General features: G+C 40.6%; 2 protein-coding genes across 3 annotated transcripts; both read right to left on the bottom strand.

Annotated features, from left to right (window-relative positions):
- Positions 1-92: 92 nt before the first annotated feature.
- On the bottom strand, positions 93-6,882 carry LOC141772292 (uncharacterized). The gene is made up of 4 exons (XM_074643123.1): positions 6,745-6,882; positions 2,926-3,456; positions 2,052-2,192; positions 93-1,020 (listed from the first exon to the last, which is right to left on the bottom strand). The coding sequence occupies exons 1-4, from the start codon at positions 6,763-6,765 to the stop codon at positions 469-471; spliced, it is 1,245 nt and encodes a 414-aa protein (XP_074499224.1). The 5' UTR covers positions 6,766-6,882; the 3' UTR covers positions 93-468.
- A 2,638-nt stretch (positions 6,883-9,520) lies between these two features.
- Positions 9,521-17,504, bottom strand: lrif1 (ligand dependent nuclear receptor interacting factor 1). Of its 2 annotated transcripts, none has more exons than XM_074643124.1 (3): positions 17,127-17,504; positions 12,887-15,167; positions 9,521-11,003 (listed from the first exon to the last, which is right to left on the bottom strand). In XM_074643124.1, exons 1-3 carry the CDS (start codon positions 17,162-17,164, stop codon positions 10,071-10,073), a joined length of 3,252 nt encoding a protein of 1,083 aa, XP_074499225.1. In that variant the 5' UTR covers positions 17,165-17,504; the 3' UTR covers positions 9,521-10,070. The 2 variants fall into 2 exon arrangements, with proteins under 2 accessions (XP_074499225.1, XP_074499226.1); XM_074643125.1 differs by lacking the exon at positions 17,127-17,504 and having other exon boundaries at positions 12,887-14,895; positions 14,984-15,120.
- Positions 17,505-17,964: the final 460 nt, after the last annotated feature.

A 17,964-nucleotide genomic window follows, 5' to 3' on the forward strand; every position in this document is an offset into this window, starting at 1 on the left:
TCTGCAGTGCATTACAGTGTGCTGTAATCTACAAAATACAGTGTTATTGTCATTTACTGTCGCGCTCATTTCTCTCCTCTCTTTTTTTCCTCTTTCCTCTCTCTCTCTCTCTCCTCTGATCAGTGACTTAATGTTAAACCAAATAAGAGTAGGAGAGCTATGAGTAAGGAAAAATAACTAACTAAAGTCTGCTAGCCGCTAGGCTAAATCATGCAGTTTAAAATGCCACTCGAGAACTGAATAGTTTAAATTTGCTGTTTTATGCTCCAAAATGCAAATGTTAATGTAATGCGTCTGATCAGAACACGTCAAAATCGTGACACCCCTAGTATTTATGTATGTTCCAGAATGTCCATATTGTGGATGTACCGGGATACTGCATGTGTTCAAGGGTAAATGTATCGTTGTGAGTTTAACTTTCGGGGAACTGAAGCATCATTGCTGTTGCTCACTCTGACTGAGCCGTCACTATGAGGCGTGCAGGTTGTTGAGAGCAGCTTCACTCCGTCTGAGTTTGGCCTTCATTTGAGCGATCTTCTCCTCTTCCGCCAGCGCCTTAAAGTCAAACTCCTGCAGTGACGTGGAGGAAGAAGAAGCTACACCCTCAGGCTCTCTCCTGGTCCAGCTACAGTTGCTACTTTGCTCTACAAAACCAACAATATTGTCCGGTTCACCGCTGTCCATTTGTATGTAGTCTGCTTCTTCGTTGCCCATATCCTGGTTGTCGCATTCACCACCGTCGTTGTTGGCCACCTCCTCCTCCTGCTGCTGCTGCTTTCCCTGAGGCTGACACCAAGCTGGCTCTGAGCCTCCTGCTTCCTCTGCAGCCTGCTTTGCATCAGTATCCCTATGAGGACGGCTGTACGCTTTGAGCACACGGTCAGTGGACTGAGGGACAGAATGGCCGGTTGTGGATGAGGATACGTCACCTCTCTTGATCATAACGTCCTTCTTGTTTTCACTGTGTGTTACTTTCATTGTGGTGTGTTTCTCCTTGGGCCTGTTGTCATTTAGCAGCTCCTGAAGGACATACAGAGTGGTATCACTTAAGGCTCATATTCACACGTTGGGATTCACAGCAATACACGATGAACCAAAAATCCTAAAACTGAAATTTCAGGAGAGAAATAATAATATAAACAGATACTCAGAGGAAGGTAAAATGATAACAATTAAAAGTATATAAAATAAAATAGCATAAGGAGCAATTAGACTCAAAATTCAATCCAAGCAGTATACAAACAGAACCCAGGGACCAGAGTTGTACTTGAACTAACGTGAAGTAGCCTTGTGTATGTCATTGATTTTTTTCTCTTGGGGGTCTGGAGGATTTGTAATTTTGAGGAGACCAACAAGCGCCAAGCCCTCTGCCCATAATTTGTGTGTAGTTTTTCGATGCAAATCTGAATCTCAATTAGCCACGTATCTGAGTTATCTTGTTGACGGCTGTGGCTCAAAGGAAGTGTCGAAAGTCGAAGTGTCCTTGGACAAGATACTGAACCCAAAACTGCAACCGAAGGCTGTGCCATCAGTGTGTGAAAGGGTGAAGAATGGCAAAGAAAAGTGCTACATAAATGCAAGTTCATTTAAATCAGTTTTTAAATGGTATCTGTAAAAAAATTAACAAACAACCTTACATATTATTATTATTATTATTATTTTATGTAGTTATTGATCTTACTCATCAATAATATTACAATATTTATGCATTTATTTTTCCTCCTCCTCGGACATACCTACACATGCCTCTGTCACATATGGTTAATGGACTTGCATTTATATAACCGACCTTCCGATTGGAGGGCGACCCGCTCTGCGTCTGAGCCACAACAGCCCTAATATGAATAATCATATATGATACAATTACACAAAACACTGACAATACTCCCACTAACAAAAAAAAACAAATCTAAAATCTGTACCATAGTCAAATCATAGCATCTGTTTCATTACGTCTCATATTAATGTCTGTGTATTTCGTGTTACCCCCTTTGTCTGTGTAATTTGTCACCTGTTTGTACTATGTCACATTGAATTATGATTATGCTCACCTGGTCTGTGGTGGAGGGATGATCCGTTTTTGTGAGACGATCTTTCAGCTGTTGTGGGGATGTTCGGGGCAACGTGGCACGCAATTTCTTCCTTCGTAGTTTTTTGTCTGCAGGTTCAAGACAAACCTGAGGAGACCGGCACTGCAGGAGGATAAACAAGTCTCAGGTAAATGTTACTGCGCACAAATATGTTCTATAAGAGGAACAGTCAAATATCTTTAGCTTTAAATTGTATAACCTTCTATTGTGAGCCTTTGAACATGCTGACAAAACACCACTGTGCATAACGGCCCTGACACACCGAGTCAACAGCCGTCGGTGAGCGTCTGTCGGCCTAGTATTTATGGTATATCCTACACCGTTAGCTCTAGTCTGCCTGTCTCAGAGGCTTTTCAGCCGGAGCTTGTCGGTGAGAGAAATCACTCCGATTGGCTGCTCTGCTTAAGCGAATTAGTCCACGAGAAACCGAAGTGAGGAAAAGCAAGCCAACGAGTAAACACAGGCTTGTATATCCGCAGCCTTCGGTCTTACGGTTTACCTTTTTGAATGACAAATACAGACTACCGTTGTCTGCTGACGAGGAGAGTTATTTCCTCTCACGCAGGTGCATGAGTGCGTGCTTACTGGCGTCAGCTGTAGTCTTTGCGGTGTGTTCAAGTGCAACTCGTCGGCCAAGACACGGGCGACGTGAGGCGACGCAACAGTCGGCCTTCATCGCCGCTAGTTCTTTGACGTTAGTTTTAAGTACAGCCTCACAGCATGACCGAAGAGTCACTTCCGAGACTAATGCTACAACTTCTCAAATTACCTTGTCTGTCTTTCCCAGTTTTTTTCTGTGACTTGAATGTAATCAACAATTTAAACAACACGTTACCTTAGTTTGGCTTCTAGACGACTCTATCTGCGGTTCACCCGTCTCTCGTTGACGTCGGCTTCGTTTGCGCTTCTTGCTGGACAGGTAAATGCGTCCGTGGTAGATGACGACAGCAGCTTTGTACTTCTGCGGTGCTGAGCCCTGAGGTAACAGGGAGCCATGAGATGTGTGTGTGGAGACCGATTTTCCAGGCATGGTCTCCTTCAGCACCTTGTAAGCTGTGCGGTTGGAGGAAACAAAGGACATTTGGAAGGGACCCGGCACGGCCTGAAACTCTCTGCCCAGCAGTGAGGACATGTTCTCTGTGTGGGAGGCCAGTTTCTGGCCTTTCTTCCGTATGACCGCTGGACAAATCCATATGCCTTCTGGAGAGTCTGTGAGCTTCCTGGAGCCCTCCTGGTCAGACAGGGGGAGGTCCATTCGTCTAAGCACTGACTTTGGTAAACTCCACAGAGGGATGTTTTTCACCTCAGCTTCCACTGGGATGTAGATTTCCAGATTTCCAACGAGATCCATGTTCTGAGTATTTCCCTGTGTACACATTAAGAGTTATATATTAGGAGTTATAGGTCCCAATAACACAACCAGTTCCCATTATTTACTCCCAGCTCAATATTGATGTTCTGAAATTAAATTTGGGGATGGGAGTATTGGAATTCTTTCTTATACTCTCATACTACATTCGTCGGATAAACTTAACAGTTCTTGCAATTATTAGTTTACAAGTTAAGATTATTATTTACATAACAGTTTTTATAATAATTGATAAAGAAATGTCCAATGTGAAAATGATAGAGAAAGACCTATTTTTCTGTTTCACATCATCATAAACTGAATACCTTTACATTTTTCAGACAAAATGAAAAAAGTGAAGATTCTGGTTCTGTGAAGTTGTGATGGACATTTGTAGTTATTTTTTTAAATTTTTTTTTAAATCGATTACTCAAAAAGATTGCTAAATAAATCAATAATAAAATTACAGAGTTAGAGCAGAGTTGTTGTTCAGCCGATTACACTGTTGTCAGGCTATTAAATAATTATCAGTTGCTATAGATAGCCCCATAGATGTGGGTCATTAGGGGCCCAATACACCCATTAGTAAAAAAAAAAAAAAACCACAAGTAGGTTTTATCATCTATTCACATAGTAGATCACCGAAGGTATAAAAGAACACAACAGCGACCTCTAGTGAACATAGTAATTATGACAGGAGCAGAAGTGGAAGTCAGGTGCTGTAGTACAGACATTGTGAAACTCCATATGGGGTGATGGTCGAGGATGATGGATGGGACATAAAACACAGGGTTTACACCCAGGAGATGGGAATTTGCATCCCGTGTGAAACCAACAGTGTGATGTTGTCTTTGTGTTCCTAGTTATTTTAACCCAAAATACAATGTTTTCACCTAAACTTTAGTGTTTTTTTGTTGCCTAAACCTAAAGAAGTTGTAGTTTTGTTGCCTAAACCTAAAGAAGCCCTTTTGCTTTGTGTTCAAAACTAGGCGTTTCATTCAGTTTTACAACATGTTAGAACGTGTTGCTTTTAAGTTTCACTTTTTTTTTAACATAGCAGGTGTAGTAGGCCCCTAATGACCCACATCTATGGTGCTTATAGCAACTGACAACACCCATTTAATGGACTGATAACAATCGAATCAGGTCCGTTGTTAGTCAAGTCAAACTTTATTTGTATAGCACAGTGAAAAACAACCGCAGTTGACCAAAGTGCTGAACAGGCACAAAATGCTAATGAATACGAAGCAAACAGCAATAAGATTAGAAGATAAATAAACATAACGTGCACATAATAGTAGTAAAAGAATTGCAGCACAAAAGAAGATGAATTCAAGGTGACAAGCTCAGCTCATTCACTTCATTCAACTCCAACCTCAGCCCTCATCTTGTGCTGTCACCTTATGGTGATCACAGGCATTGACTTAGTGGCCCTTTATTAACTGAAGACAAATACAGATTATTCCCTACATTACTTTATTTTCAAATTAGTTTGAATTTTTGATTTTGTAAAATTTCAGCCATTTCCAGAAGCTGACATCCTCGCACCGTCTGCAGTCAAGGCCCTTGGTATTTTGATGATTGTGGTTTTTGTAAGCTGTTACTATGGGTGACTTTTTATGTTGGTAGTAACTGGATGTAGAAATAATCTGACAGGATATTGATCACTGATGACTACAACAACTTTTACTTTGAAATTAAAATGGTCACATATGCCATATTTGATTAAACTGTATAACATCACCATCAAATTTGTCTTTAGAGCTGTACTTTTATACTTCTCTGCAAGATCTCTGTGACATTTACCTTCAAATATAAGACATTTAGTCAGCTTTTGGTTGGCGAAGTAATTTGTAATCAAAACCAGGCAAAAACACTCCAGGACCCATAAACCAGCATACATGTTACATTTCAGTCTGGTCTCATACACTCTTCATAGTTATACCTACAAAAAGTAATGCGCTGTAATTGGTGTATATCCCACAAAATCAATTTGTGTGTAATTACCGTAATCGTGAACTGGTAAATATAACTAGCGGCGAACGCTGTGTAGGGAGGCGGATGGGTGGGTAAAAAAAATATCGAACTTTCGTCCAGGAGACCGGCCTTCTTGTCCCGTGTGAAACCAGAAGTCAACGTTGATTTATTTGGCATGTAAATTACATACTTCAGTAACGCCTCTTCCGGAGTTATTTTAAACCAAACCATGATCTTTTTCAACCGATTTCACAATGGCTGCCGCGTCACAAACTTTCCCATTTTACAGCTAAACCGTGCACTACAAGATGATTCTGAAAACATTTGAGGCGAGAAATAGGCATTACCGTAACTTAATATTGATTCATATTTGATCAGCGCCGCCTAGTTTGACCGTTTGGTCGGAGTTTGTGAGTGATTGACAGCCGGCTCATAGACGGCAGCTGGACAGCAGACCTCAGATCAGCTCTTACTGCTTGTTTTCCTCTGGTCTGTGAAATCTTGCAGATGCCGTTAGGAGCACCGGAGGACACCGGAGGACATAGAGGAACATGTTTTTTTTCCAGATTACCTGTTTCATGTACTACTGTCAGGATATAGCGACCGTTTTATAAAATTTACTTTTTAAAAAAAATCATATTTGCTCCAATCTCGCCTACTTCAGCTTTAACTAAAGTTGTTTTGTTGCCTAATCCTAACCAAACCAATCTTTTCTTCAGCCTAACTAAGTAGCTTTCTTGTGTAAACCTGCGGAAGTCGTTTCCTGTGAAGACGGAAGTTTATTTTGAAAGGACTGTATGCATGTAAGGAGCGCAGATTGACACATGTTGCTGGACATTTCCTAGGAAAACGAAAGAAAGAGGAATAACTTTTTCTCGATACATCATACGAACCGTCGTGTGAGAAGACGTTGTATATGTCTATAATGATGGCATGTCAGCCGTCTCCCCACATGGAAACGTGTTATTTAGAGGTATTTTACCAGCAGGCGCATCTACGGAGACGGAAAATGGCCTCCTGGATTAAATGGCGTTTGGACAATATTTAAGTTTCTTTATCTAGAGAATAATAGTCCGAGGTGGAGGCGAAGACAGCCCTTCTCGTTGTTGACATCCAGTACCTTTAAACAGACACCATTTTGTTCAGATGTTCCACCAAACCGCTGGTGAACATCCGCTGTGTGTTATATAGTTAGAAACGAGTTAACGTTACTGACTACTAATGGAAGATTGAGCTTAATGTTTCTACAGTAACAAATATAACCACTGAATTGTGAACTAAATAATGCCAAACGACAAATAAATAAATGTCCTGTATTGTTGCTCCTACCTTGATAGAAGATAAACGCATCCAGCTTCAGAGACACCGACGTGTTTTTTATTTTCACTTCGTCGCTAAATAACAGAACTTCCGGGGCCGTACTCTTCAGAATAAAAGCGTCACCTAAACAAATAGAAACGGACAAAAAAATATATGCAGAGCACACAATATAAAGACATTTTATATATCCTGTACTCCTACTTCATCCACACACACATGTTAAGTTAGCAGCATTTGATAAAAACAACAACCAAATCAGACCTTCACAGCCCATGTGCTAGGTTACAATAGTGACTCATGGGGACTAAAATACATACACTCATGTCATAGTAACCCTGGCCTCTTCTTTATATTTAAAACTGTAATCTGCATTGTTTGCGAGATCTCTTACATTGTGCTGCCAGGGACACTTCTAACTAGATTGTGAATGGTTTTAAAGGCCGAATTAAATGTTAAAATACTCATCCTGTGCCCGAGGGCGTAAATCTAGACAGTGCACCTTTATTTGTACTAACCTCCCCACACCAGCCTGTTCTCCATCCTGCCCTCTGGTAGAAGATACAGGACCCCCAGGACTCTCACCAGCAGACTGAGGAACAGTTTTTTCCCCCAGGCCATCAGACTTTTAAATAGATAATTCATATGACACCTTCTCACACAAAAAGTACCTAAATCATATATCTTATACTGTATATACTGTATATGTTCTTAATATGCCTGTATATGTTTTTACTGTATATGCTCTTAATATGCCTTGTACAAAGTATTTCCTTTTATAATTGTAATATAACTTATTATTTTTAATGGAGCTTCCCAGCAAAAAGCATTTCATACGATTGTACTTGTATAACTGGCGTGACAATAAACATTTTGAATCTTGAATCTTGAATCTTGTTGTACTTGTCTCTGGCTGTTTTTTCTATTCGTGTAAGTACATTTAAAGAGATTCCAGAAGTCAGAGACAGAGCAAAGCTCACATCTCGTACTTTCTTAACATCTTTACTTTCAATTTGGAAAACACTGTTCTTCATATTAAAAGTCATCTCATCATAATATCGTAATAACCTGCAAAGCTTAATCGTATTGTCTGTAACTGTTTTCAGTTGAAGAACCATCCACTGTATTGTGATACAACTTCTACATTACTGCACTATTAGTCTAAATACACTGGTAGTAGGTACTGTTAACTGCTTTATTTTTTATTTCTATTCTTATTTTATATACTTAGACTTCTTCTTTCCCCTTTTCTCTTTCGGTGCTTATTTCTGTCCTTGCGCTGCTGCAACAGCTGGATTTCTCCCTCTGGGGATCAATAAAGGTTTACCCTGTGGCACAGTAATGTGATGGAGTGATCATTAAGCCAAACATATTTAATGACAACCAAGACAGAAAATAGAACTATGATCAAGGCGGGTTTATCAAAAACATTCAGATCCATCCCGAGATGAAAATCCACAGCCAGCAAAACCCATGGAAATCTGGCTAGTAGTACTAGTAGGAAGTGTTGGACCAAAAGATTGATGACTGACCGACCTAACGACATCACAAGTCTTCATCCATGTCGCTAAGAACAGTAAGTAATAATATACAGTAACTCCATCCAAACACTATACGTTCAGTTTTGCTGTCTACAGCTCAAAAGATGTGTTCACATGAATCATTTGAACCAGTGAATTCATTTGCATTAGTGCCTTAATACAATATAAATATTGCATTAGTATTTCATAAATATGACAGGCACATTTAAAAGGTGTGTGTGATGTGTAGCATTGGTCAACACAACCATGTGGTGTATTATGTGTCTATAATGAAAAGTCTCCCTGTTATCTGGAGAGACTCACAGACCGACAGTCCCTATAATATACGGATACACTGATACCGAGCCCAACACCTGATGTGAGAGAAAAATATAATAAACCCACTGTTGAGTAGCTGTAACAGAATGTATGTTACTATATGGTATATATTAAAACTAGATACATGTGGATTTAGACATGAGGTATAAGTATAATACTGATGACAAAGAAATATCAGAGGAATATACGGGGCTGTCAAATAACGTGTTAACACAAATTAGTTTTAACGCCACTAATTTCTTTAACGTAACTTGTGACTTTTAGGTTGTAGCGGGCTCAGTTTTAAAGGTAGAGTGAAGATACTGACATCATGTGAAACTAGAAAACCTGAGGAATCCAATTGTATCATCCGTATTGCAAAATAACACTCCAAATTTACACAAAATTTTGGCGAGGAAAAACTGCCATGGCCATTTTCAAAGGGGTCCCTTGACCTCTGACCTTAAGATATGTGAATGAAAATGGGTTCAATGAGTCTTCCCTTTACAGACATGCCCACTTTATGATAATGCACATGCAGTTTGGGGCAAGTTATAATCAAGTCAGCACACTGACACACTTGTTGTTGGGCTTGAGTTCTCCATGTTATGATTTGAGCATATTTGTTTATGCTAAATGCATTACCTGTGAGGGTTTCTGGACAATATTTGTCATTGTTTTGTGTTGTTAATTGATTTCCAATAATAAATATAGACATACATTTGATAAGCGAATACTTGACAAATCTCCATTTTGAACAGATACAAAATTAATGGTGTAATAATTAATAATTAATTAATTTGCAATTAATCTCGATTAAATATTTCAATCAATTGACAGCCAGTTGAATTTTTAACTTCGATACAATACCTTGAAACATATTTATATTCAATACCATTTTCAATTAAGGGCATACCATTTTTTATTTTTTTATTAAGAGATAAATAGCAGTATGTGTGTGTCAACTCACTGTCGGAGAGAGCACAAAGTGCAGCTGGTACCAGTGTATCCATACTGTGGAAAATGAGTACTGAAAAGGTTTCAAATATTCAGTATTGATATATATCAATACATACAGAGATATCAGAATAAAATAAACATAAATAAATAGTAAGTTACGATCACTGTGACAGATGTGTTTTAAATCTCTGTAGATACAGAATTGAAATTGGTCAAATGAGCCACTTGAGCGAACGTTTCTTCTCAGATTTCGGAGGTAAATAATTGTCTGCAGGCTGGTGGATCTCAGTGGTCAACTGATATTTGACAAATAAACTTCTGTTAAAATGTCCAGGTATGTACATGCAGGGCTGTAGTATAGATCTCCCACTACAGCCCTGTGTACATGACACTGTACTGAAGCCAATATGATATAATAATATATGTTAGTCCTTGTTAACTCCAACAAAACAAAAATGGAAGCAATAACATATACATACTAAAATATATATCCATTAACTTTGTTAGAATATTAGAGTATGTAACGTTGGCTGATTCATCTCAGGTTGTGCTGTTTCTCATCAGTTCTAAAGCGGCCTCCTTCTCATGGAGAAGCTTTTTGAGTCTTGTGATCTGTTCATGTAGTTTTAGTTCATCATAGTCCACGGATGTTGTGGATAAACTGTCACTGGCTGGATCCTCAGAAGTCCTACATATGTCCTTGTTCTTGGCTGTTAGACAACTGATCCTTCCAGATGTTTTTACATCTTTTCTTACAGCGTTTGTTCTTCCCCCTTTTTTACTTGTGCGCTCTGTCGTCCACACCCACTGCTCTGGCTCTTGAGTACCAGGGATGCAACATGGACACGTTGTGCGCTTCCTTTTTCTTCTCATTCTCCTTGTGCTCGTATCCAGATCCACACAAGTCTGAGTCTGTGGCCGGGCAGCCGTGTCCTGTGAGTTGTGGGTGTCACTTTCATCTGTGCTGAGGAAATCCTCATCTATGGGTTCCACGTAGCCAATCATTGACTCAGTTTCAACATCATCCGATGTTCCTGTGAGCGAAGTGTTACCTAAATGGCGCTTATTCCTCAAAACAGAAAGCGTTTTTGTGTTCGGTTTGAAATGTGAACATTTGAGAGGTCCAATATCAGTGTGAGGACTTGGAGTGGCAGAGTCTCCTGACAGTTCCTGGTCAGTTAGTACTTTCACTCTTTCGTCATTAATGAGACCACTGCAGCTGTCAGTTTCTTGTGAAAAAAGTTCTTTCTCTTTCAACTCGCTCGTGGGTTCCTGATGATCCTCCACTGACCTCATGGACACACACTGTAGAGGTTCTGCAGGAAGAGACCCAACTGAGGCTCCATCGATTCTCTGCAGGCAAATCTTCACATCCGCGGTTATCCCAAACATCTGTCTCAGCAGATTATCGGCCATTTCACAGGATTCTGGTGACAGCGAAGATGTCCAGCTTTCTGCGGGATTCATAGAGCTCTGCAGGGAGAAAAAAACAAAAACAAACACTCTTTAAAATACAAACAATACATAAACAAGACTACTGCTGTGTCTCAATCAGCATACTTCTCTACTTACACTTGCTATTTTGACTGCATAAGTGTGTTCATACTGAGAAGTATGGCAAAATGCAGTGCACTCTTAAGTACTCGCATGTTGTACTCATAACGGCCAAAGCATCGAGTGCGAGACGCTGGACACTTCTCACCCTCAACGGTCGCCATCTCTGCTATGTAGCGGAAGGGGAGGAGCCACCAACCTATTTCAAACTTGTGAAAATGGCGGGCGAGGAAGCTGCAGCGGTTGCGATTGAAACGGCAAACACTGAACTATACAAATTGAAATGATAAATGTGCTATTTTTTTTTAAAGTTGAAAAATCTCAACTTAATCCAAATGAGCCCGTCCAGCGCGACGTGTCTGCCGATATCTGCGACGATATCAAACACTCATTATTGTTTATGAAAAAAGACGAGACGTAAATGCAGTTTAAAAAATAAAAACTTTACCAAAATCTCTTGTTATTTTCTCTCTCCATCTCAAACACACACATACACCAAGCCCCGCAGCGGCGCTCAGTCTCTGTCCTTCTTGTGTCAGTCCTCAGTCCTGACAATTGTGCTATAACTATAATGCATAAAGTTGGCGGTTTGAGGGGTCGGGTTTAGGTGGTTTATTAACACATATTTTTGCATGTTGGGCGGTGCGGATTGGCTCTCCTAACGGACCGGATGGGACTCGGAGTAGAGAAGCTGCATTCTTAATCATCCCAACCTGTGTTTTTCATCAGATAATGATAAGATCAGATCTTGTGTAAAACAAGTTTGATTAAATGACAAAATGATTGGTTTGACTTGACTACATTGACTGAAATGCTCAATATAATCTGATGACTAAGAAAGGACATTTGACACAGGACTAAATCTAAATGAAAAAATAGCTGACAAAATTAAGAGAGATAACCTAAAATGTAATGACATTTGTCAGCTAAAACTAGATAAAAACTATGAAGGATAAAAATGACTAAAATGTGACTAAAAACTACTAAGCGTTTTTGTCTAAATAGCATGACTAAGACTAAATCTAAAATAGCTGCCTAAGTTAACTGGGGGGCAGCACGAAACAAAAATATTAGTCATGTCCTCGTTTCTGACACTTTGGATTTAATCTAATAAAGAAACTATCATAACGTACGCGCACTGCACAGCCCCAGTTAGTGGCACAAACACAAAGATATTCTAGCCCTGCTGTTAGTTAGTAGTTTACTTTTTTTACAACTGATGATTGTAAATGTAGATTGTATGGACCCAGCAGTAGAAAAGACATGCTGACCGCTATTTGTTTGGAGCACGTGGCCAGGTATGGTCACATTATGTTTCTTTACTTTTCTATTTAACGAAATTCCCCCCGCACTCAGTCCTGAAAAAGGACATCAAGTCACATTTCTGTTGCAGGCAAGAAATAAATATTGAGCGACCACAGACTTTAAACAGTGTGTGAGAGCGACGCTGCAGTTTGTCGTCTAGTAGAGTGATCAATAAATATGGTAATGAAGAAGGATACAATGACAACTTCTCCATTTGTGCATCAGTGTTTCTGTTGGCTAACTGAGCACATCCAATTGGTCCAAGTTGAACTCTGACCTCGGCGTCAACAGGAGCCGGCTAAAGATTGCACCTAAACAGCAAACACAAGCTTGAATTTGTCCATCACGCTGGCTTCAATAGAAGTGAATGTGAAATTGAACGAACATTCATAGGACAGGAGGGTAATGTGACTATACCTTTGAGATTTTTACCTATTAAGATAATAAAACATGTACAAATGTAAAGCTGATCAGCTGACAACCTGCAGATTCCTCACCTCCATTTTGTGGGTGTCCTCCATTCGAGAGCATATTTCGCTGCTGCCGTCAGAGGTGCTGGGATCGGCTGGACTTTTTGTTTCTACATCCATGCTCTCCAACTGTTTGGTGGAGGTGGTCTGCTGACTGCTGATGTTTGAGGCCTCGTGCATCACCGCTGAACCACAGGCATGCGTCCGATTTTTGACCGTGTTGACTGACGTGCTCTGGCCAGGTTTTCTTCTTCCAAGAGTGCCAGCTGTACCATCCAGGCTCTTTTGTTCCGTCACATTGTTCGAGCTGCTTTTGCCCATCTGGTCTGTTTCCTTCACAAGTGCCATTTGTGTTTTTAGTCTCAAATCTTGTGTTGACTCAGACTCAGACTCAGATTTTGGTGGACTATATGACACAAATATTACATTGTCTTCATCCGGATGAGTGACTGCTGACATATGAACTGATGCTGCTTGCTGAGACGTGTCATCGTGAGTGTCATCGTCACAAAGGTCAATCACTTCATCCGACCCATCGAGAAGAAGAATTTTGACGCCCTGCCTTTTCTGAGGTGCAGCTGACTCAAGTGATTGTTGGGGATTTTGGGCCACAAAAAACATCTTCCCCCTGCACATGACCAAGTTGTTTTCCTGTCCTCGTCCACTTTTCCCCTGACTCGACCCAGAAACTGGTTTTGTAATGATGTCACAGTGCTTCCCGCCATTTTCTCTCTCAGCAACAACTCGAAGAATCTCTGAGGTAACAGAAGAATCAGTAGGGTCAAGAGTGGGAGCCGCTGAGTTGTCATCTTCTTCAATTGCCCACTTTATGGGGCTGTTGGGCCTTTGTGAAACCTTTGGAATTAATTTTAAATGTGGCTGTGATCCTTTTGATGGAGATCCACATGAAGTTTTATTTGCTATGTTGCAAAGCAACTTGAGCTTGTCAAGTGCAGAATCACTTTGTGGAGTAAGGCCTAGATTGACACTTGCGATAGGTGACACGTAGGCTGCACTGGGTAAACCTGAACTTGGAGAGGAGTTGTTTGAAGAAGTAAAAATCTGTTTCTTAATACCCGGAGGTAGTTCAGATGCTTGGACTGTTCGGACTTGTGCATTAGGGGGAATCTGAAGGTACTGTCCTCTGGAGAGTGTTGGAGATTTCACTGTGACTGGGAGCTGACTTGGAGGTCTTCCTAACGTCCTACTGTTTGTTACAGGTGCTGCCATCGGAGCTTTCTGTTGATGTAGTTGATGCTTCCCGTTGCATATGGCCATGGTTTTTTCCTGTCCTCGTCCACTTTTGCCCTGACTCGACACAAAAACTGGATTTGTAATGACGTCACAGGGCTTCCCAGCATTTTCTAGCTGTGCAGCAACTCGAAGAATCTCTGACGTAACAGAAAAATCAATAGGATCAAGAGTTGGACCTGGTTGTGTAATGATGTCACAGTGCTTCCCAAATATTTCTCTCCCTGCAACAACGCGAAGAACCTCTGAAGTAACGGAACAATCGATATGATCAAGAGTTGGCGCCGTTGAACTGTCCTCTTCTTCAATTACCCACTTTATGGGGATGTTGGGCCTTTGTGAAACCTTTGGAAATAATTTTGATCCTTTTGATGGAGGTTCACGTGAAGTTATATTTGCTATGTTGCAAAGCAACTTGAGCTTGTCAAGTGCAGAATCACTTTGTGGAGTAAGGCCTAGATTGACACTTGCGATAGGTGACACGTAGGCTGCACTGGGTAAACCTGAATTTGGAGAGGAGTTGGCTGATGAAGTAAAAATCGGTTTCTTGATAACCGGAGGTAGTTCCGATGCTGGGACTGTTGGGACTTGTGCATTAGGGGGAAACTGAAGGCACTGTCCTCTGGAGAGTGTTGGAGATTTCACTGTGACTGGGAGCTGACTTGGAGGTCTTCCTGACTTCCCACTGTTTGTTGCAGGTGTTGTCATTGGAGGTACTATGGCCATTAAATTTGCATTTTGTTGATGTAGTGGATGCTTGTTCAGCGAATAACCAAGATCCAAACCTACTTGATTAGAGGAGACACTCATGAGGGAAACCTGCTGTCTGACAATTTGCTTAGTGGCAGAAGGATTCAAAGCTGCCATTTTTACCATCTGAACAGGTGCCGAGACAATATTTGTGGTTACAGCTTTCTGTTGTGTAGCATCCGATTTGCGTTGGCTATTTTGAGATTTGAAAAACTGTCCGTCAACCATTTGCACAGGAATCAGTTTCATGATGTTCTTTCCATCGGATGCAACAGCAGGTATTGCCTGGTAGAAGATACCGGTCCCACTGAGAGAAAAAAACAACACAGAAACATGTCAGTCAAGAGCAGTAAAGATTAAAAAGTAAAAATGTATTTAAATTTTTACAAGAATTCATTTGTCAGACCCTTTTGTCCAAAGTAAGGATGCTAATTTTGAATTTATTTTTAACCGATAACCGACCCTTGTTAACCAATTATTAACCGTTAACCGACAAGATTAGTGCGTCGCATCCAGCGATGCGCCAGCTGCAGTCTAACAGTTATGTGCAAAACAGACAACTGAGTCCCCAGTTCACCGTCAGGGAGAGTTACTGTAGCAGCCACGATGCTACGTGTATTGTCGAGGAAACAAGCAGCCACTTTCCCAGTAAGTCTCCACCGCACCACTTGGTTTAGCTGCGAGATCGTCTGCCTGGCGTAACGTTACTCTGTCTGCCTGGCGTAAAATGTCTTTCACTTCATCACGTTCGCTTGCGATGACGTCATTACGTGCAGTGCCAAACTGTGCAACAACGCGCGGTGGTGTCAGGTATTGCCCCGTAATGACCACTTGAGATTATTGTTATGATCCTGTTTACATCGATGTAAAATAAAAACCATAACAGCTAGAGCATTCATTTGTTTAGCAGCATAAAGCTAAGATGGCTTATGTCTTTCGCGATATCACGTTGCATGCTCATGATGGCGTCATTACATTACGTGTGGTGCAAAACCGCGCCAAGGTCAAAACATTCACTGGGAGAGGACTGTCCTTCAATAGTGTCCTAAGTAAAATTGTATGTCTGATTTCTGTGTTGTTTTATTTATCTATGACACAATTTCCATACTTTTAGCAATTATTATGGTGTATTACACGGCTGTGTTGAAAACTCGATTCTGATAGGTCAATCACGGCAGTCAGCGGTCTGTAATTTCTCTATAACAGAGCGTTGCTATGTTTAACAGACCGTTGCTATGTATAGCAGACCGTTGCTATGTATAGCAGACCGTTGCTATGTATAGCAGACCATTACTATGTATAGCAGACCGTTACTATGTATAACAAACCGTTGCTATGTATAGCAGACCGTTACTATGTATAGCAGACCGTAGCTATGTATAGCAGACCGTTGCTATGTATAGCAGACCATTACTATGTATAGCAGACCGTTGCTATGTATAGCAGACCATTACTATGTATAACACTGTTGCTATGTATAGCAGACCATTACTATATATAGCAGACTGTTGCTATGTATAGCAGACCATTACTATGTATAACAGACTGTTGCTATGTATAGCAGACCATTACTATGTATAGCAGACCGTTGCTATGTATAGCAGACCATTACTATGTATAACAGACTGATGCTATGTATAGCAGACCATTACTATGTATAACAGACTGTTGCTATGTATAGCAGACCATTACTATGTATAGCAGGCCGTTGCTATGTATAGCAGACCGTTGCTATGGGCGCAGCTCGGATGTCGGACTCTGGCGGACTGTTTTTGTGTCAAAATATTGATTTCTTCAGTAAGTAGCCGTGTAATAAGCGGGATAATGTACAGCTAGTGGCTCATTGTTGTGAAAGAACACTCATACGATTTTGTCGACTAATTGATTAGTTGATTTAATCAACAGATCTGTGAAACGGTGTCCCCACAAAGAATCACACACTAAAGGACCAATATAAATCTTTAGTTTACCAGAGAGACCAAAACAACTGATCAGTCCACTAATCTATTGGGAGGGAGAGCCCTAGTATATTGACTTTGTATACTTTGACTTTTTATACAACCGTAGCTTATGATGTACAGACTTGAGGGGTATGACGTATTGAAGATACTCCAGGAAATGGCATCACACACTAGGCAAAAATACCAATGTTGGCACTGACAGACCATTTCTATTGCAGAGTTCAAAGGGTTAAAAGAGAGCCACCTTCATGACATTAATGAAAACTCAGACTTTGGCTCAACATCAACCAGCACACCTGACTCACCTGTGAACTGGATCCATTTCTTTCATTGAGGGATACATGACTCATGAAATCAGGTGAAACCTGTCTGGTAGTGTTCCCATCCAGTCAGACAGCGTTACTAAGACAACAGCAGCTTTAACGTTAGTTAATGGAACACACTGACGTGACGTAGGAAGTGGTCAGGTGTGTTAACGCGACGGAGAGTTAATTATAAATAACGTAAAAAACACGGTACGTATTTGCGTCGTCACTTCCGTCTCTCAAGTAACGTTACACGGAGAGACTGTCTTTAATATCGCCGTGGTCTCCCATCCACCAGCTCAATAAAACCACCGTTTTATTCGCATTTATTATCACTCGATATTTCTCTTCTGGCTCTTCACATCTTGGCTTCCGTTTCCGCTTCCGTTACATCGAGCTTCCGGTCTGTTACACGGGCTGTATTCAATGCAGCAATGTATTTAAATTATTACTTTGATGTTAATCCCACCAAACAGTGTTTTTTTATACCACAAACTCTCTGTTTAAGCTAAATATAGTTATCTTGGATGTTTTCCCATCTATAATCACAGTTATTGACGCCAAACAAAACGTGTAGGCTACAGTAGTGTTGCCAAACCCTGGGAGCTTTTGAACTCTCCTTTCCACTAGCATTGCTCATGTTCGGTTCCCCTCTAGTGATGAGAATGATGGCTTTAGCAGGCTACCACTTCTGTCTATTATCTTTTCAGAATGATATTGTTTGTGTGCCTTATGTTGTCAATTACTTGAACAACCTTGTAAAAGACCTCAAGTGGAAGAACATCTGGACTCTACCCTATAAGTATCTTTTGACAAACAAAATAAGAGAAGTATCCTT

The sequence above is a fragment of the Sebastes fasciatus genome, chromosome 8, assembly GCF_043250625.1.
Source record: "Sebastes fasciatus isolate fSebFas1 chromosome 8, fSebFas1.pri, whole genome shotgun sequence".
In the NCBI taxonomy this organism is placed as follows: domain Eukaryota; kingdom Metazoa; phylum Chordata; class Actinopteri; order Perciformes; family Sebastidae; genus Sebastes; species Sebastes fasciatus.